The sequence below is a fragment of the Podarcis liolepis genome (assembly GCF_965112155.1).
Source record: "Podarcis liolepis genome assembly, chromosome: 1".
Lineage (NCBI taxonomy): Eukaryota > Metazoa > Chordata > Lepidosauria > Squamata > Lacertidae > Podarcis > Podarcis liolepis.
Genome location: NC_139554.1, coordinates 3,841,557 through 3,857,229, shown reverse-complemented (window position 1 = coordinate 3,857,229; position 15,673 = coordinate 3,841,557). Strand labels below are relative to the sequence as shown.

General features: G+C 47.0%; 1 protein-coding gene across 18 annotated transcripts in view; it reads left to right on the top strand.

Annotated features, from left to right (window-relative positions):
• The window catches only part of NIN (ninein), a 126,823-nt gene that overhangs the window by 33,946 nt on the left and 77,204 nt on the right, over positions 1 to 15,673 (top strand). For all 18 annotated transcript variants that reach the window (XR_014528618.1, XR_014528619.1, XR_014528620.1 and 15 more), the window contains exons 4-5: positions 7,516 to 7,597; positions 14,894 to 15,063. Coding sequence is in view for 15 of the 18 variants with exons in the window: in XM_083513939.1 (XP_083370065.1) it covers positions 7,516 to 7,597; positions 14,894 to 15,063 (252 nt within the window). In the remaining 3 variants the exon portion in view is untranslated. The remainder of the gene's footprint in view (positions 1 to 7,515; positions 7,598 to 14,893; positions 15,064 to 15,673) is intronic.

Sequence of the window (15,673 nt, the reverse complement as noted above, 5' to 3'; positions counted from 1 at the left end):
TGATGGGTTAATAAGATAACCTGTTGAAGTTCTGTAGATCTCCGGTAGCGCTTTATGGCCGGAGTGTGCAGGCTGCATTCTTAAGTATTCAGTGTTTTATTAGCTGTGGCAGTTGGTTTTATTGCTGATTGGATTTCTGAAATACTGTCGGCGCTCTGAGTGGGCCTTTTTGATTAAATGGCACGTAAATCGCAGAGCAGCTAAATCGCGGGTGTACCTGATTTCTGCCGTCAAACGTTGGCAGGTGTGCCGCTGTGATATATTTTGAAGAGCCGGTGCATTGGGGGGCGGGGGCGGGGGGGGATGGATGGCCCCGTGATAATTACAACGCACAGGATCCTGGCTCATCTCTCTCTCCCTCCTCTGCCAGTCGCACTCCTTTAGCTTAAATGTCAAGGCGTTTTTTTTTTTAATCAGGGGAAAATTTCCTCCTCACTGCAAACTGCCCTTTTTGTGGAGAGCGCTTTGCAATATTTGTAGGATGAATGGCAGCAATTAATGTGCAAATGAGACCCTCTGTCTAAAGTTTCCTGGCTGAGCTGGTTTTCCGAGGCTGCTTTTAATTACTGCTTGTGATAACGGGCCAGCGAGGTCTCTGTTGCTAGATGGCAACAGCCTGATACAGAAAAAACAATGATGGGCTCTGGGGTGGGGTGGGGAGCAAGAGCGATAAGTATTTTGGGGCTTTACACCCCTGTGTAGGTGGGAAGACCACTAACAGAGGTGACGAGGTCACTTGTGACACCTTAAAAAAATATTATTACTGCATAAGAGCTTTCATAGAGTAGAACCCACTTCCATCAGTTGAGTGCTGCTTGGAGTCCCCCCCTTGAGTTAATAGACTTTTCCCAGAGAATCTCCATATTCTAATAGTCTCTCAAACCTTTCAATTAATAACTGGCTGCCACGTACCTACAGGACTGCCTCTCCTGGTCTGCCCCGCGGGAGGACCTTAAGGTCCACAAATGACAACACTTTGGAGGTCCCAAGTCGCAAGGCGGTTAGTTTGGTCTCAGCTAGGGCCAGGGCCTTTTCAGTACTGGCCCCAAATTGGTGGAACGCTCTGTCCCAAGAGACCAAGGCCCTGCGGGACGTGACACCACAAATGACAACACTTTGGAGGTCCCAAGTCGCAAGGAGGTTAGATTGCTCTCAACTAGGGCCAGGGCCTTTTCAGTACTGGCCCCGACCTGATGGAACACTCTGTCACAAGAGACCAGGGTCCTGCAGGACTTGACATCTTTCCGCAGGGCCTGCAAGACAGAGCTGTTCCTTATGGTCTATTTTAAAATGAGGCTGCATTTTAAATTGCATTTTAACCTGTATTTTAAATTGGTTTTTCCTTTTCCTTTTTCTCCCCCCCCCCCATTTTGTTTTTACTGTGATTTTATTGGTGTCAGCCGCCCTGAGCCCGGCTCTGGCCAGGGAGGGCGGGGTAAAAATAAAATTTATTATTATTGTTATCTGGTGTATAGGTGTATCTGAAGAAGTGTGCATGCACACGAAAGCTCATACCAAGACTTAGTTGGTCTTTAAGGTGCTACTGGAAGGATTTTTTTTATTATTGTTATAGTTACTGTATATAACTTTGGGTACCTCCAAATGGGCTTTGATTGTGGGATCGGGGTTCTTCATGCCTATGGGCTTTTCACAGCAACAACACGACCATTGTTAGCTTCAAGATGCCAGCCTGTATCATAGAATCATAGAATATTAGAGTTGAATGGGACCCCCAGTTGCATCTAGTCCACCCCCTGCAAAGCAGGAGTCTCAGCTAAAGCATCCATGACAGATGTCCATCCAACCTCTGCTTAAAAACCTCCAAGGAAGGAGAGTCCCACCCTGCCCAATGTAATCCAGATTTATTATTCCCAATGAATTTTTTCATAAGTTTTTTTAAAAAACCTGTTGCCATCAACCCATTTGTCAAAATGGCCTGTTTTGCAGGATTAAGCCCCCATCTTGAAGACCTATTGTACATCTTGTTGTTGTTTTTTCATTTTATTTTATTTAACATAATTATTACAAAATACAAGCGAAATACTACAAATACATGCATACAAATATATTTCAGATAAGCACACATATATAAAAAAGAACAAAAATGGAAAAAGGAAAAATAAGAAGAAAAATTGGAAGAAGAATAAAAGTTGGAAGAATTTCTTCCAAATTTATTCTACAAATATCTCGATCATAAAATTTCACTGACTGACTTCCATCGCTTACACTGCACTTACTAGATACATTATATATACACGGAAAAGCAGATACAATTTTGCTTAAAATGTATATAGACCTATTGTACATCTTGAATGGTTTGGGGAAACACTTAGGAACTCATACGTTTAATCGGTTTGTCAGTTCACGATATCTTGTATCAGCAAGGAGATTCCTTCCTACCAGAATGAATACAAAGACATAATAAAAAAGTAATAATAATAATAATAATAATAATAATAATAATAATAATAATAATAATTTATTATTTATACCCCACCCATCTGGCTGGGTTTCCCCAGTCACTCTGGGCGGCTCCCAGCAGAATATTAAAAAGACAATAAAACATCAGACATTAAAAACATCAAACATTCCCTAAACAGGACTGCCTACATAAAACGTGTACAGCTTTCTACAGGACTCAATCACTTCCAGCAGCCAAGCTGAGCTTTCTGGATAATTCCTAATTTCTGGGAGTCTCCAAAATCTACTCTAGGGGCTAATTTAATGTGACACTATTAGCAGACCTCTCCATTTCTATGAATTTTGTTTGACGCCATGGACAAGAACTCACCCCCCTCCATCCCATAAACTTGTCCAGTCCCCTTTTAAAGCTGCCCAGGAGCGCGACCTCCAGTGCTGCAAATTCCATAAATTAACTCTGCACTGTGTGAATAAGGGCTCCCTTTTGTCTGCCTTGAATCTGCTGTTAATCAATTCCATTTAGCCTCCATATCTAGTCTATGGAGCATAACAGAGCAAGTGCAGAATTCTGCTTCATTTTTAACAAGTTACAATAGAAGTGGAGCAAGATCTAATTATTTCAGGAGGAAAAGGGGGAAAGTATGAATGGATGATTAGTAATTTATTTCAAGTATTTTTATTCCACTCTTCACCCAAAAAAAGGGGGGAGGCTTCCAGAATGCATAACAGATATCAGTAATGAGACACTTGCTGCCATTGGGCGAATAATCTAAAAGACATGGCACCAAAGGAAAAGGTTTTAGGAGGGAGAAGGAAAACACAGGCACTTGCTCTTAATCTTGCAACCACCAGAAGGACTGGAAACAGTTCCAGGAGTGGAAGAGCCAAAGGTTGCTGGTTTCTCAGCGGAGCTGATGGAGAAACCCATCTCTCCATCTGCTATAAAAAGGTAAAGGAACCCCAGACCATTAGGTCCAGACGTAGCTGACTCTGGGGTTGTGGCGCTCATCTTGCTTTATTGGCAGAGGGAGCCGGCGTACAGCTTCCGGGTCGTGTGGCCAGCATGACTAAGCCACTTCTGGCGAACCAGAGCAGCGCACGGAAACGCCGTTTACCTTCCTGCCGGAGTGGTACCTATTGATCTACTTGCACTTTGACGTGCTTTCGAACTGCTAGGTTGGCAGGAGCAGGGACCGAGCAACGGGAGCTCACCCCGTCGCGGGGATTCAAACCGCCAACCTTCTGATCGGCAAGTCCTAGGCTCTGTGGTTTAACCCACAGCGCCACCCGCGTCCTCCATCTGCCATAGCCTATATGAAATAAATACAGCCGTACCTTGGATTCCGAACACCTTGGTACTCGGATGTTTTGGCTCCCAAATGATGCAAACCCAGAAGTGAGTGTTCCAGTTAGAGAAAGTCCTTTGGTACCCGAACGTCCAACGGGGCTTCCGATTGGCTGCAGAAGCTTCCTGCAGCCAATCAGAAGCCGTGCTTTAGTTTCCAGACGTGTATCTGAAGAAGTGTGCATGCACACGAAAGCTCATACCAGTGACAAACTTAGTTGGTCTCTAAGGTGCTACTGGAGGAATTTTATTTTATTTTATTTTTTTGTTTCGACTACGGCCGACCAACAAAGCTACCTACCTGTAACTACTACTATTAATAGAATTGTAGAGTTGGAAGGAATCGCTGGGGTCATCAAATCTTTTGCCCAACGTGGGGCTCGAATAATAATAATAATAATAATAATAATAATAATAATAATAATAATAATAATAATAATAATATATTATTTATACCCCACCCATCTGGCTGGGTCCCTCCAGCCACTCTGGGCGGCTTCCAACAAAACACTAAAATACAATAACCTATTAAACATTAAAAGCTTCCCTGAACAGGGCTGCCTTCAGATGTCTTCTAAATGTCAGGTAGTTGTTTATATCTTCGACATCTAGTGGGAGGGTGTTCCTCAGGGCGGTGCCACCACTGAGAAGGCCCTCTGTCTGGTTCCCTGTAACTTGGCTTCTCGCAGCGAGGGAACCACCAGAAGGCCCTCGCTGCTGGACATCAGTGTCCGGGCAGAACGATGGGGGGTGGATATGCTCCTTCAAGTATACTGGACCGAGGCTGTTTAGGCTTGGAGACATACTGGGAGCCAGTGTAGGTTTTTCCAGACCGGTGTGATGTGGTCTTGAATCCTCCCAGTCACCAGTCTAGCTGCCGCATTCTGGATTAGTTGCAGTTTCTGGCTCACCTTCAAAGGTAGCCCCACATAGAGTGCATTGCAGTAGTTCAAGCAGGAAATTGCTAGAGCATGCACCACTCTGGCAAGACAGTCCGCGGGCAGGGAGCATCTCAGCCTGCATTCCCACAACCCTGAGATCAAGAGTCTCATTCTCTCCTGACTCAAGCTGACTCTTGGCCCACTATGAGCCCACTCATAAGCTGAGTGCAACTCCCCCCACCCGCAATTCCCAGCCAGTGGTATTCAGAAACTTAATGTGTAGGAAGAACATCAGCATCTGAATGAGTAGCAGGGGTCTGCCCCGCGGAGGACCTTAAGGTCCACAAATGACAACACTTTGGAGGTCCCAAGTCACAAGGTGGTTCGGTTGGTCTCAACTAGGGCCAGGGCCTTTTCAGTACTGGCCCCAACTTGGTGGAACGCTCTGTCCCAAGAGACCAGGGCCCTGCGGGACTTGACATCTTTACGCAGGGCCTGCAAGACAGAGCTTTTCCGCTGGCCTTGGGTTTGGACTCAGTCTGACCCTTATGTTTCCCTCCCCTTACGGTCTTGATTTATCGGCTACTTTTAAAATGAGGCTGCATTTTAAATTGCATTTTAACCTGTATTTTAAATTGGTTTTCCCCCCCTATTATGTTTTTACTGTAATCTTACTGGTGTTAGCCGCCCAGAGCCCAGCTCTGGCCAGGGAGGGTGGGGTATAATAATAATAATAATAATAATAATTACTATTACTACAGTGGTATCTCGGGTTACATACGCTTCAGGTTACAGACTCCGCTAACCCAGAAATAGTGCTTCAGGTTAAGAACTTTGCTTCAGGATGAGAACAGAAATCGTGCTTCGGCGGCGCAGCAGCAGCAGGAGGCCCCTTTGGCTAAAGTGGTGCCTCAGGTTAAGAACAGTTTCAGGTTAAGAACGGACCTCTGGAACGAATTAAGTCCTTAACCCAAGGTACCACTGTATTATTATTATTATTATTATTATTATTATTATTATTATTATTATTATTATTTGTCTTGGTGACTGCGGGGCATTGCAGATTGCTCCTGCCAGAGGAACATAAGAGGAGTCCGCTGGATCAGGCCAGTGTCCCTTCCAGCTCTACAGTTCTATGATTTTATTACTGCAATGGTTGTTTCCATGTTGTTCATGGAGAGATTGCTAGGGCACCAGTCTCCATAGCGCCCCGGGGCCCAACAGGGCAGCAGAGCTTTCAGCTGCCGCTATGCTAGAGCTGGCAATCTCCAGCGAGCAAAGTGATTCATTCATTCGGAATAAACTTGGAGCTTGCCTGGGCAGAGCTTTTCAAAACTCTTTGAAGAAGAAGAAGAAGAGGAGCTCAGGGAGGGGTGGGGAGGAAAGTGCTTGGAAAAAAAGCACATAAAAAATGTAAAGAGGATTTCAGGTTGCTTCAAACCTGTCTTGCTTTCCACCCCTCCAGAACCTGAAATTCTAAGCCGGACAGCGTGGTTTGCAAAATAATAATAACGGTGTTAGTTAAAGCAGGGGAGGGAGGGAAGGTGAAGAAATTAGAGGCTTTGGGAACATGGGCTGCGGGAACTGTGAGAGCTAAACTACAGTGTCCCAAATTCTTTGAGGGGGGGGGGAATGTCCTTTAAAGGTTTGATGTGGAGGCAGTCTCACTTGTTTCAGCTGCAGGAGGCTATCACAGTTGCAAATCTGGAACAGAAGAAAACCATTGTTTTAGACGACTTAGTCAGCATGCATCGTGCCGTACAGAGTACGAGAGGGCAAAAGCCTGCCCCAATGAGCTTACAATTCAAAATTTGACGCAGATGAAACAGTGGAAGAAGGGGAGGCTGATGCAACCAGGGGAGCAAGGTCTAGCAGTGGTTTAGTTGCATATGTTTAGGCCCCATCTGCTTGTTGTTGTTGTTTAGTCGTGTCCGACTCTTTGTGACCCCCTGGACCAGAGCACGCCAGGCCCTCCTGTCTTCCACTGCCTCCCGCAGTTTGGTCAAGCTCATGCTGGTAGCTTCGAGAACACTGTCCCACCATCTCGTCCTCTGTCGTCCCCTTCTCCTTGTGCCCTCCATCTTTCCCAACATCAGGGTCTTTCTCAGGGAGTCTTCTCTTCTCATGAGGTGGCCAAAGTCTTGGAGCCTCGGCTTCAGGATCTGTCCTTCCAGGGAGCACTCAGGGCTGATTTCCTTCAGAATGGAGAGGCTTGATCTTCTTGCAGTCCATGGGACTCTCAAGAATCTCCTCCAGCACCAGAATTCAAAAGCATCAATTCTTCGGCGATCAGCCTTCTTTATGGTCCAGCTCTCACTTCCATACATCACTACTATGAAAACCATGGCTTTTACTATACGGACCTTTGTTGGCAAGGTGATGTCTCTGCTTTTTAAGATGCTGTCTAGGTTTGTCATTGCTTTTCTCCCAAGAAGCAGACATCTTTTCATTTCGTGACTGCTGTCACCCTCTGCAGTGATCATGGAGCCCAAGAAAGTAAAATCTCTCACTGTCTCCATTTCTTCCCCTTCCATTAAAACCAGAATGGGGAACTTCTGACCTGCAGGCCTCCCCAGTTGGCCCACGAGGCCATTTTGGTCAAGTCATGCTGACCTATCTGACACCTGATGTCCAGCTCTCACTTCCATACATCACTACTGGGAAAACCATAGCTTTAACTATACGGGCCTTTGTTGGCAAGGTGATGTCTCTGCAAGGTGATGTCTTTGTTGGCAAGGTGATGTCTCTGCAAGGTGATGTCTTTGTTGGCAAGGTGATGTCTCTGGGTGCATATTGCACTTCAAAGGTTTGTCCATACTGAGTTTGCTGAAAACATTGTGTTTTCTTTTGTCCTTATTTTTTTTTAAGGTCCACTTTGACCAGTTTAAAGAAGCCCTCATCCTCATCTTGTCCAGGACATTAACGAATGAAGAGTCCTTCCAAGAACCAGGTAAGCCAGATCACTGATAGGCTTGGATTCTGGCAACAGTAAGGGAAGTGGATTGTGGAAAGCATGACGGAGCTCAGATCCATGTCTGAAGGTGTTCCAGAGCTTCTCGGTTTACACTGTTTTGCTCTAAATTCAGGGGCCTCGCTTTAGGCATCTTCCCGCCCCAGCAACAGTGCAGAGTTTCCTAAACTTGGGTCCCCAGCTGTTGTTGGACTACAACCCCCATCATCCCTAACTGGAAGGACCTGTGGTCAGGGATGATGGGACTTATAGTCTGGAAACAGCTGAGGTCCGAAAACAGCTGGGAAACTCTGCTCTTGAGTTATTTTTGCAGCATAACAAAGAGCACATCTTGAGCCAGGCTCTCGATCCGTCTAGTTCAGGGTTACCTACACTGGCAGGCAGCAGCTCTCCAGGGTTTCTGATCAAGCCCTACCTGGACATGCTGCCAGGGATTGAATACTTCTGCATGCAAAGCGGGTGATTTACCTATTGAGCCCCGCCCTTCCTCCAAGCAGCATACCTGGGAGAGTGATCTCTCGCTACTAAAATAGCTACCCAGGTGTACCAACCCTGGCCACGGTTCATAATGACAGGAATGTGCACAGAGGATTTTCTTCTGCCCAGTTCCCAGGGCTACAGGCGCATGTCGGTGCTTGCAAAGCAAACATTTTTTAAAACCGACTTGCTTTAGTCACGCAAAACAAATACTTCACTGCAGGGTAACTAAAGGAGACATCGCCGGCGAGAGGCACTGAGGCACAAAATGCAGAGGTTCTGCAGCTTCTGTTTCTCTTCTATTTTCCATCTAACTTGCCGATGCATTTAGGGGGGGAAAGAGTTGGAACTTCTGCAACTTTTAGTGAAGACGTGCAGAGATGGGCAGCCTGTTTGGCAAGGCTTGGGAGGGGGCTGATACCAAACTCTCGTGGTGGGTGACTTGTCTATCCATTGAGGTTCTGGCCATCCTACCAGCTAGAGCAGAGGTCAGCAAACTTTTTCAGCAGGGGGCCGGTCCACTGTCCCTCAGACCTTGTGGGGGGCCGGACTATATTTAGGAAAAAAATAATGAACGAATTCCTATGCCCCACACATAACCCAGAGATGCATTTTAAATAAAAGGACACATTCTACTCATGTAAAAACACGCTGATTCCCGGACCATCCGTGGGCCGGATTGAGAAGGCGATTGGGCCGGATCCGGGCCCCGGGCCTTAGTTTGCCTACCCATGAGCTAGAGCAGTGATAGGGAGTCTCTGGCCCACGGTCCTAATTTGCATCTCAAGGTTGTTTTCTTCAAGGTACATTCTCCTGCCCTACAGTTGGTGTCCCTATAAGATGTGAGCTGTGGGGCAGGTGTGGTGGCACCTATATAGCCCCAAGTCCTTTCCCTGAGTGGTTCGATTTCAGGGGGTGCGGTTGGCAGTTGGCCGATGTGCCTCTGGGTACCAGTATCTGGGTACCAAGAGCAGGTGAGGGCTGTCTAAGGACATCTTGGAGGCATTTGGTTGGTCACTATGGGAAATGGGTTGCCTAGAGACATGTTCCAGGCCTTTTAAACCGTGACTGTGGCAAATGATTTCCATCATTTTCCTGTGTTGTTGTTTTTTGACAATGTGGTTTTATTTAAGGATTTAAGGCTGCAGTCCTAACTCCATTTCCCCGGGGGCAAACCCCATTTAAGTCAATAGGGCTGACTCTTGAGCAGACGTGGTTAGGATTGCGCCGTACTTGTCTGTCTGTTTGTGTGCGTTTATGTGTTGCCCCGGGAGTAGCCATTGCTGTCGTTTTTTGAATGAAACGATTGAAGAATAATGAAACACAAAGCTGGTCTCTGGCTTCCTGCCTTGGAACAACAACCCCAGAAATGTTTACATCTTGCTGGTGTAATTGGTTCTTAAAAGTTTGTAAACCACTTGGAAGCCTATTTGGGCATTAAATTGTGTATATTTATTTATTGCTATCATTTATTATTACGTTAATATCCCACCGCTTTTCAAAGTGAACCTTGGTCTCCCAGGTCCCAGTCCAGCACTTTAACCAATGTTGTTATTGTTGTTTAGTCGTTTAGTCGTGTCCGACTCTTCGTGACCCCCTGGACCAGAGTACGCCAGGCCCTCCTGTCTTCCACTGCCTCCCGCAGTTTGGTCAAACTCATGCTGGTAGCTTCGAGAACACTGTCCCACCATCTCGTCCTCTGTCGTCCCCTTCTCCTTGTGCCCTCCATCTTTCCCAACATCAGGGTCTTTTCCAGGGAGTCTCCTCTTCTCCTAAGGTGGACAAAGTCTTGGAGCCTCAGCTTCACAATCTGTCCTTCCAGTGAGCACTCAGGGCTGATTTCCTTAAGAATGGAGAGGTTGGATCTTCTTGCAGTCCATGGGACTCTCCAGAGTCTCCTCCAGCACCAGAATTCAAAAGCATCCATTCTTCAGTGATCAGCCTTCTTTATGGTCCAGCCCTCACTTCCATGCATCACTACTGGGAAAACCATAGCTTTAACTATACAGACCTTTGTCGGCATACACCACACTAATATTAGTATAATAACATAAGTAATAACCGAAGCAAAGGCTTTGGTTCAATAACCAGCCTTCAGGACCTCTGTTATTGAATTTGCCTTGCCTTTCTCTCCCTAGATATCCCAGGCCCTTCTTTCTAAATACATACAGTGGTATCTTGGGTTAAGTACTTAATTTGTTCCGGAGGTCCGTTCTTAACCTGAAACTGTTCTTAACCTGAAGCACCACTTTAGCTAATGGGTCCTCCTGCTGCTGCTGCACCGCCGGAGCACGATTTCTGTTCTCATCCTGAAGCAAAGTTCTTAACCTGAAGCACTATTTCTGGGTTAGCAGAGTCTGTAACCTGAAGCGTATGTAACCTGAAGCGTATGTAACCTGAGGTACCACTCATACCAAGAACTAATTTAGTTGGTCTTTAAGGTGCTACTGGAAGGAATTTTTTTATTTTGACTATGGCAGACCAACACGGCTACCTATCTGTAACTGAGGTACCACTGTATTTGAAGATGGCTATCATCTCTCCTCTCAGTCTTCTCTTCTCCAGGCTAAAGGAGCCAGTGTGGTGTAGTGGTTAAGAGCGGTAGTCTCGTAATCTGGGGAACCGGGTTCGCTTCCCCGCTCCTCCACATGCAGCTGCTGGGTGACCTTGGGCCAGTCACACTTCTCTGAAGTCTCTCAGCCCCACTCACTTCACAGAGTGTTTGTTGTGGGGGAGGAAGGGAAAGGAGAATGCACTGGTAGCATTTCCTTGTGCCTTTAGACAGGGCTTTCTTAAGCATAGCCGGCACTGTGGTGCAAATATCTCTCTGATGCCCCCCCCCATTTCCTAGAGTTTTTTTGGGGGGGGACTTTGGTCTGGCTCCTTTACATCATGTGGTCTGACACGCGCTCCTGTGAAGCTTTGCTCTAAGCGCCTGGTGCCCCTTACCGGCCCCTGTCTAGGGAAGTCTGTGCCACAGGAGGGCCAGCAAGCAGATAAGGTGGCTTGCCAGCTGTGCCATCCTCGCTCGGTGCTGGGATCGCACAGGGCGCTTCCCTTCTCCGCTCGCAGACTCCACAGGGATGCACACAGGCAGCGATGTGGCCAGAAAGGGGTGCCCCATTCCTGGCCCTGATCGCACCCGTCAGGCACCCAGGCAGCCCTGGCGGGAGGAGACGCGAAGGGGTTCCTAACCACTACCCTGTTAGGAAATTCAAGCCTTATCAGGAGAAACTGGCCACTCTCCAGGCACCCAGCTTGATCTCCCTGTTGACCTCCCTGTCTGCATTCACCGGCAGGATACAGGCTAGGTCGCGATCGGCGATCCTCCTCAGCGTGAGAAGAACACACCACTCTTCCCTGCTCCCTGCTCCCCCCAGGGAGGAGAAAGAGGTAGACAGAAATGTATTTACATGTCTTTATTTCTGTCCTTGCAGCGTTACAGAAAACACGTCTGCTCTGTTCAAAATCCAACAGCCGAGAGAGATTAAACTCCTCCTCCTGTACTTCCTGTACAGCTCATATTACACTCTGAGCTAATTCCGGTGCTCTGCACAGTGAATAGACTGTCCCTCTGGTTCCCACGGTACAGTCCCAACATTCCCATCATGTTTTGCCTTCCAGCTAGCTGCAGCTCGCTGCCGCATTGCATCCATATCGTAACACTGGCTCACATGAACACTGGCTTCATGAACTTTCCTGATCCCCTTTTTAAAAAATATCCAAGCTGATAGCCATGCCCACACCTTATTAAGGGGTTTCTGTGGGGGCCAGCTCTTCTCCTTTGTTTAATCTACTGAGCTGCTTTCGTTTGGAATTCTTTTCCTCGATTTTAATTGCAGCAGTCCATCGGTGAAGGACGGGCACGGAACCTTAGGAAGATGTCAATAAATACAAACAACTATCTCCTCCAGTCTGTATCTGGGGTGGATTTCAAAATTGCGGTTTTTGGTTTCGTTGACGTACGGAATGTCGCTCGCTGTTGCTTTTTGCTGCAAGGTCGCTTCGACATATTTTACGGAAAGCAATGTGTAATTGGAACCGAACAGCTAAATAAATAAATAAGATCATTTTCTACACACACACACACACACACACACACACACACACACACAAATCTCTTGCCTCTTCAGCCTCCTGAGCAAGTCTGGAAGGAAGAGAAGAGAGGTCCATTGAAGGCAACCTCCTCGCCGTTGGCTATGCATCAATTTTTATGGCTCAAGCCAAAGTCTGCAGCCATTAAAAAATGGGGGGAGCGCTCTGGATATCGGAGGCCCTGGGCTGCTGTGGATCCCACAGATGTTGCGGCTGACTCCATTCAATGAAGGGAATCAGCAGGCGGAGAGCTGTAACCTGCCCCCCTCCCCTTGCCAGCCCGACTGCTCGCCCCCCCACAACCAGCCATTGCCAGGGGCTATGCTTTGTTATGTATCGACATCAGATGCAAGGCTTCTCTGCAAGGAGGGAAAAAGAAACCTCATATTGACTTTCTTTGCACATATACACACAACTCAGATTTGAGCGGGGATGTGTGTCTGTGGAATAGAGACGCTCTTGATTTCTGATTATTTATTTAACAAAACCTGTAGACCGGCGGATTGTAATAAAACCTGAAAGTGACTCGATTTCTGAAGGCTGCGAGTGTGTGCTTCTGAAATACACACCACCTTAGGGTGCTACGGTGTTTTTTCCTTTATTTTTAAAGAAAAGGCACGGCTGTAATGTCAAAAGACACAAAGGGGCAAGTTTGTGTTTCATTCTCTTTTTTTTAACATAGCATGTTATCCTTTCATTGTTGTTGTTGTTGTTTAGTCGTTTAGACATGTCTCACTCTTCGTGACCCCCTGGACCAGAGCACGCCAGGCACTCCTGTCTTCCACTGCCTCCCGCAGTTTGGTCAAACTCATGCTGGTATCTAGAGGCTGTCACATGGAAGATGGCACAGGCTTGTTTTTTCCTGCTCTGGAGGGCAGGACTCGAACCCGTGGCTTCAAATTACGAGATAGGAGATTCTGACTATGATTCTATGTGGACCCCCACTTGTAATCTGAATAGGTGCAGGCAAACTCATTCCTCCAATGGTTTGCGTTGCAGCATCTTTAAAGTTGTTGTCACAAGGGGTTGCTGGCATAGCTGAGCAGGACTTCCTTTGTTGCTTTGGCTGAAGAAAACCTGGGCTAAGTCTCGCAAGGAGGTCTGTTGTCACAGTGCCCGGGCAATTCCCCCCAGATCTCTCCTGGCACAGGACATACACACATACACCATGGTGGGTTAGCTTCTCTCTGCTTTGGAGAAATCCAATTGCACTTTGCTGTAATGAAATCACCCCCCCCCCACCCCCCAGTTTTTCAAGGCAAAGCAAGAAAATGAACGGGTCATAGAGAATCTACCAGAGCTAACATGGCAGAGAGATTCCGTAGGCTACCAATTGCCAGCAGCCCAGCTTTAATGGTGATGATAAGGTTTGCTTTTGTTCTTCTGGGTCTTATTTAATCAGCCTGTCTCGTTTCTGATTTTCCCTATCTGCGCACTTCATCGGGTGGCTTTCATGTCCAGGCTCCAGCTGCAGGAAATCTTGTTAAAATTGCCTTGTTCAAACAGCCGCACGCCTGCCTGCGTTCCCCAGGGTTTGCAATATGCACGGATGGGGTGCAAGTCCGGGGGAGGGGGATAGAGAGAGGGATATCAAAGGGTTCCCGGCCCTGTGTATTTTATAATTCATTGCATAGCTAAGCTGGCGAATACATTTGCACTAACAAGCTCGGAGAGGGAATTTGTATAAAAGGGATCGCCACGGCGACACTGGAGGGGCTCTCAGGCTGGGCTTCCAAAGGATTTCTCGGAGTATTCTAATATGTGCCCTGTCTTTCTGTCTCCTCATCTCATGCTGATGAATCCTTGCAATTTTACGATCGGTTTATTTTTTTGCTCTTTGGAGAGGCCCCAGAATAAAACCATTCTTAAAAACATCGGATTTCAACAAAAAGCCTAGCGGGAAGAAAATCAGATTGTAGCCACAAGAGCATGAAAGGCCAATAACAAGGTCCAAGGCCTGGCTAAATAAAAACACTTTCGCATGATGCCAAAAAGATGTTGGCTCTGGGGAGATGGTCACATTTCTCCCGCGGTTTCTTGCAAGTGAGGTCGGGCATAAAGTGGTGCAGAAATGTAGCTTAGTTGGTCAAAGTGCTTGTTTGGTAAACAGGAAATCCTGGGTTCAGATTCCGGTGGGGTCTGTTGGTTTGGGCTCGGCTCAGCTCAGTTTGGAAGCATCTGCTTTGCATTGCAGAAGTTGCACAATTCAGTTCCTGGCATCTTCAGGTACGACTGGGAATGTCTGCTGCCTGCAGCCCTGGAGAGCAACTGCCAGTCCGTGCCTGCAATACTGAACTAAGTGGACCCAATGGCTTGACACAGTATAAGGCAGCTTCCTTTGTTCCTAGAGGAATATGAAAACTCTTGCATCACTCCCAGGTCAGGGGCATCTCTTCCTGGAGAGATTATCATATTTTTCGCTCTATAAGACGCACCAGACCACAAGACGCACCTAGTTTTTGGAGGAGGAAAACAAGAAAAAAAAATACTCTGAATCTCAGAAGCCAGAACAGCAAGAGGGATCGCTGAACAGTGAAAGCAGCAATCCCTTTTGCTGTTCTGGCTTCTGGGATAGCTGCGCAGCCTGCATTCGCTCCATAAGACGCACACACATTTCCCCTTACTTTTTAGGAGGGGAAAAGTGAGTCTTATAGAGCAAAAAATACAGTACCTAACGTCTCGGATTCTGTCTCTTGCTTGTAGATTCTTCCCCAGAAGCCCAACCCAAATACATCAGAGGTGGGAAGCGCTATGGGAGACGATCTCTGCCGGAGTTTCAGAAATCCGTGGAGGACTTTGCGGAGGTGACGGTGATCGAGCCTCTGAATGAGGAAGCCCAGCCATCTTGCATCTCCAACAATGACTGCGAGGAGGTAAAGGATTTTAATAGCAACCTTGGTGGATAAAGAGAGTCGAGATGGGAGCTCAGATTGAAAGAGGGAGTGTGTGTGTCCCTGTCCCTGTGTGCATTTAAGGTAGTTTATGGTCTCCAAATGTTGTGTCAAGTTTATCACCCTGTTGACAGAACTACAGTGGTGCCTTGCAAGACGAAAAGAATCCGTTCTGTGATTCTCTTCGTCTAGCGGTTTTTTCGTCTTGCGAAGCAAGCCCATTGACGGATTAGCGCTATTAGCGGCTTTTAGCGGCTTATCGGCTTATCGGATCAGCTGATAAGCGGCTTAGTGGCTTAGAAAAAGGGGGAAGGGAAAACCCCCGCAGGAACTCTCAAGACATTTTCGTCTTGCGAAGCAAGCCCATAGGAGATTCGTTTTGCGAAGCACCTCCAAAACGAAAAACTCTTTCGTCTAGCGTGTTTTCCGTCTTGCGAGGCATTCGTCTTGCGGGGCACCACTGTATATTTAAACCCCCTGGAGACCTGCCTCTTTATATGGGGGTTTGCTTGTTTCGGACATGATTGGTCTTGAGCAAAAGCATATAGAAGAGGCTGCCTCACTAGGGGCCTCACTAGGGGAATCATAGAAT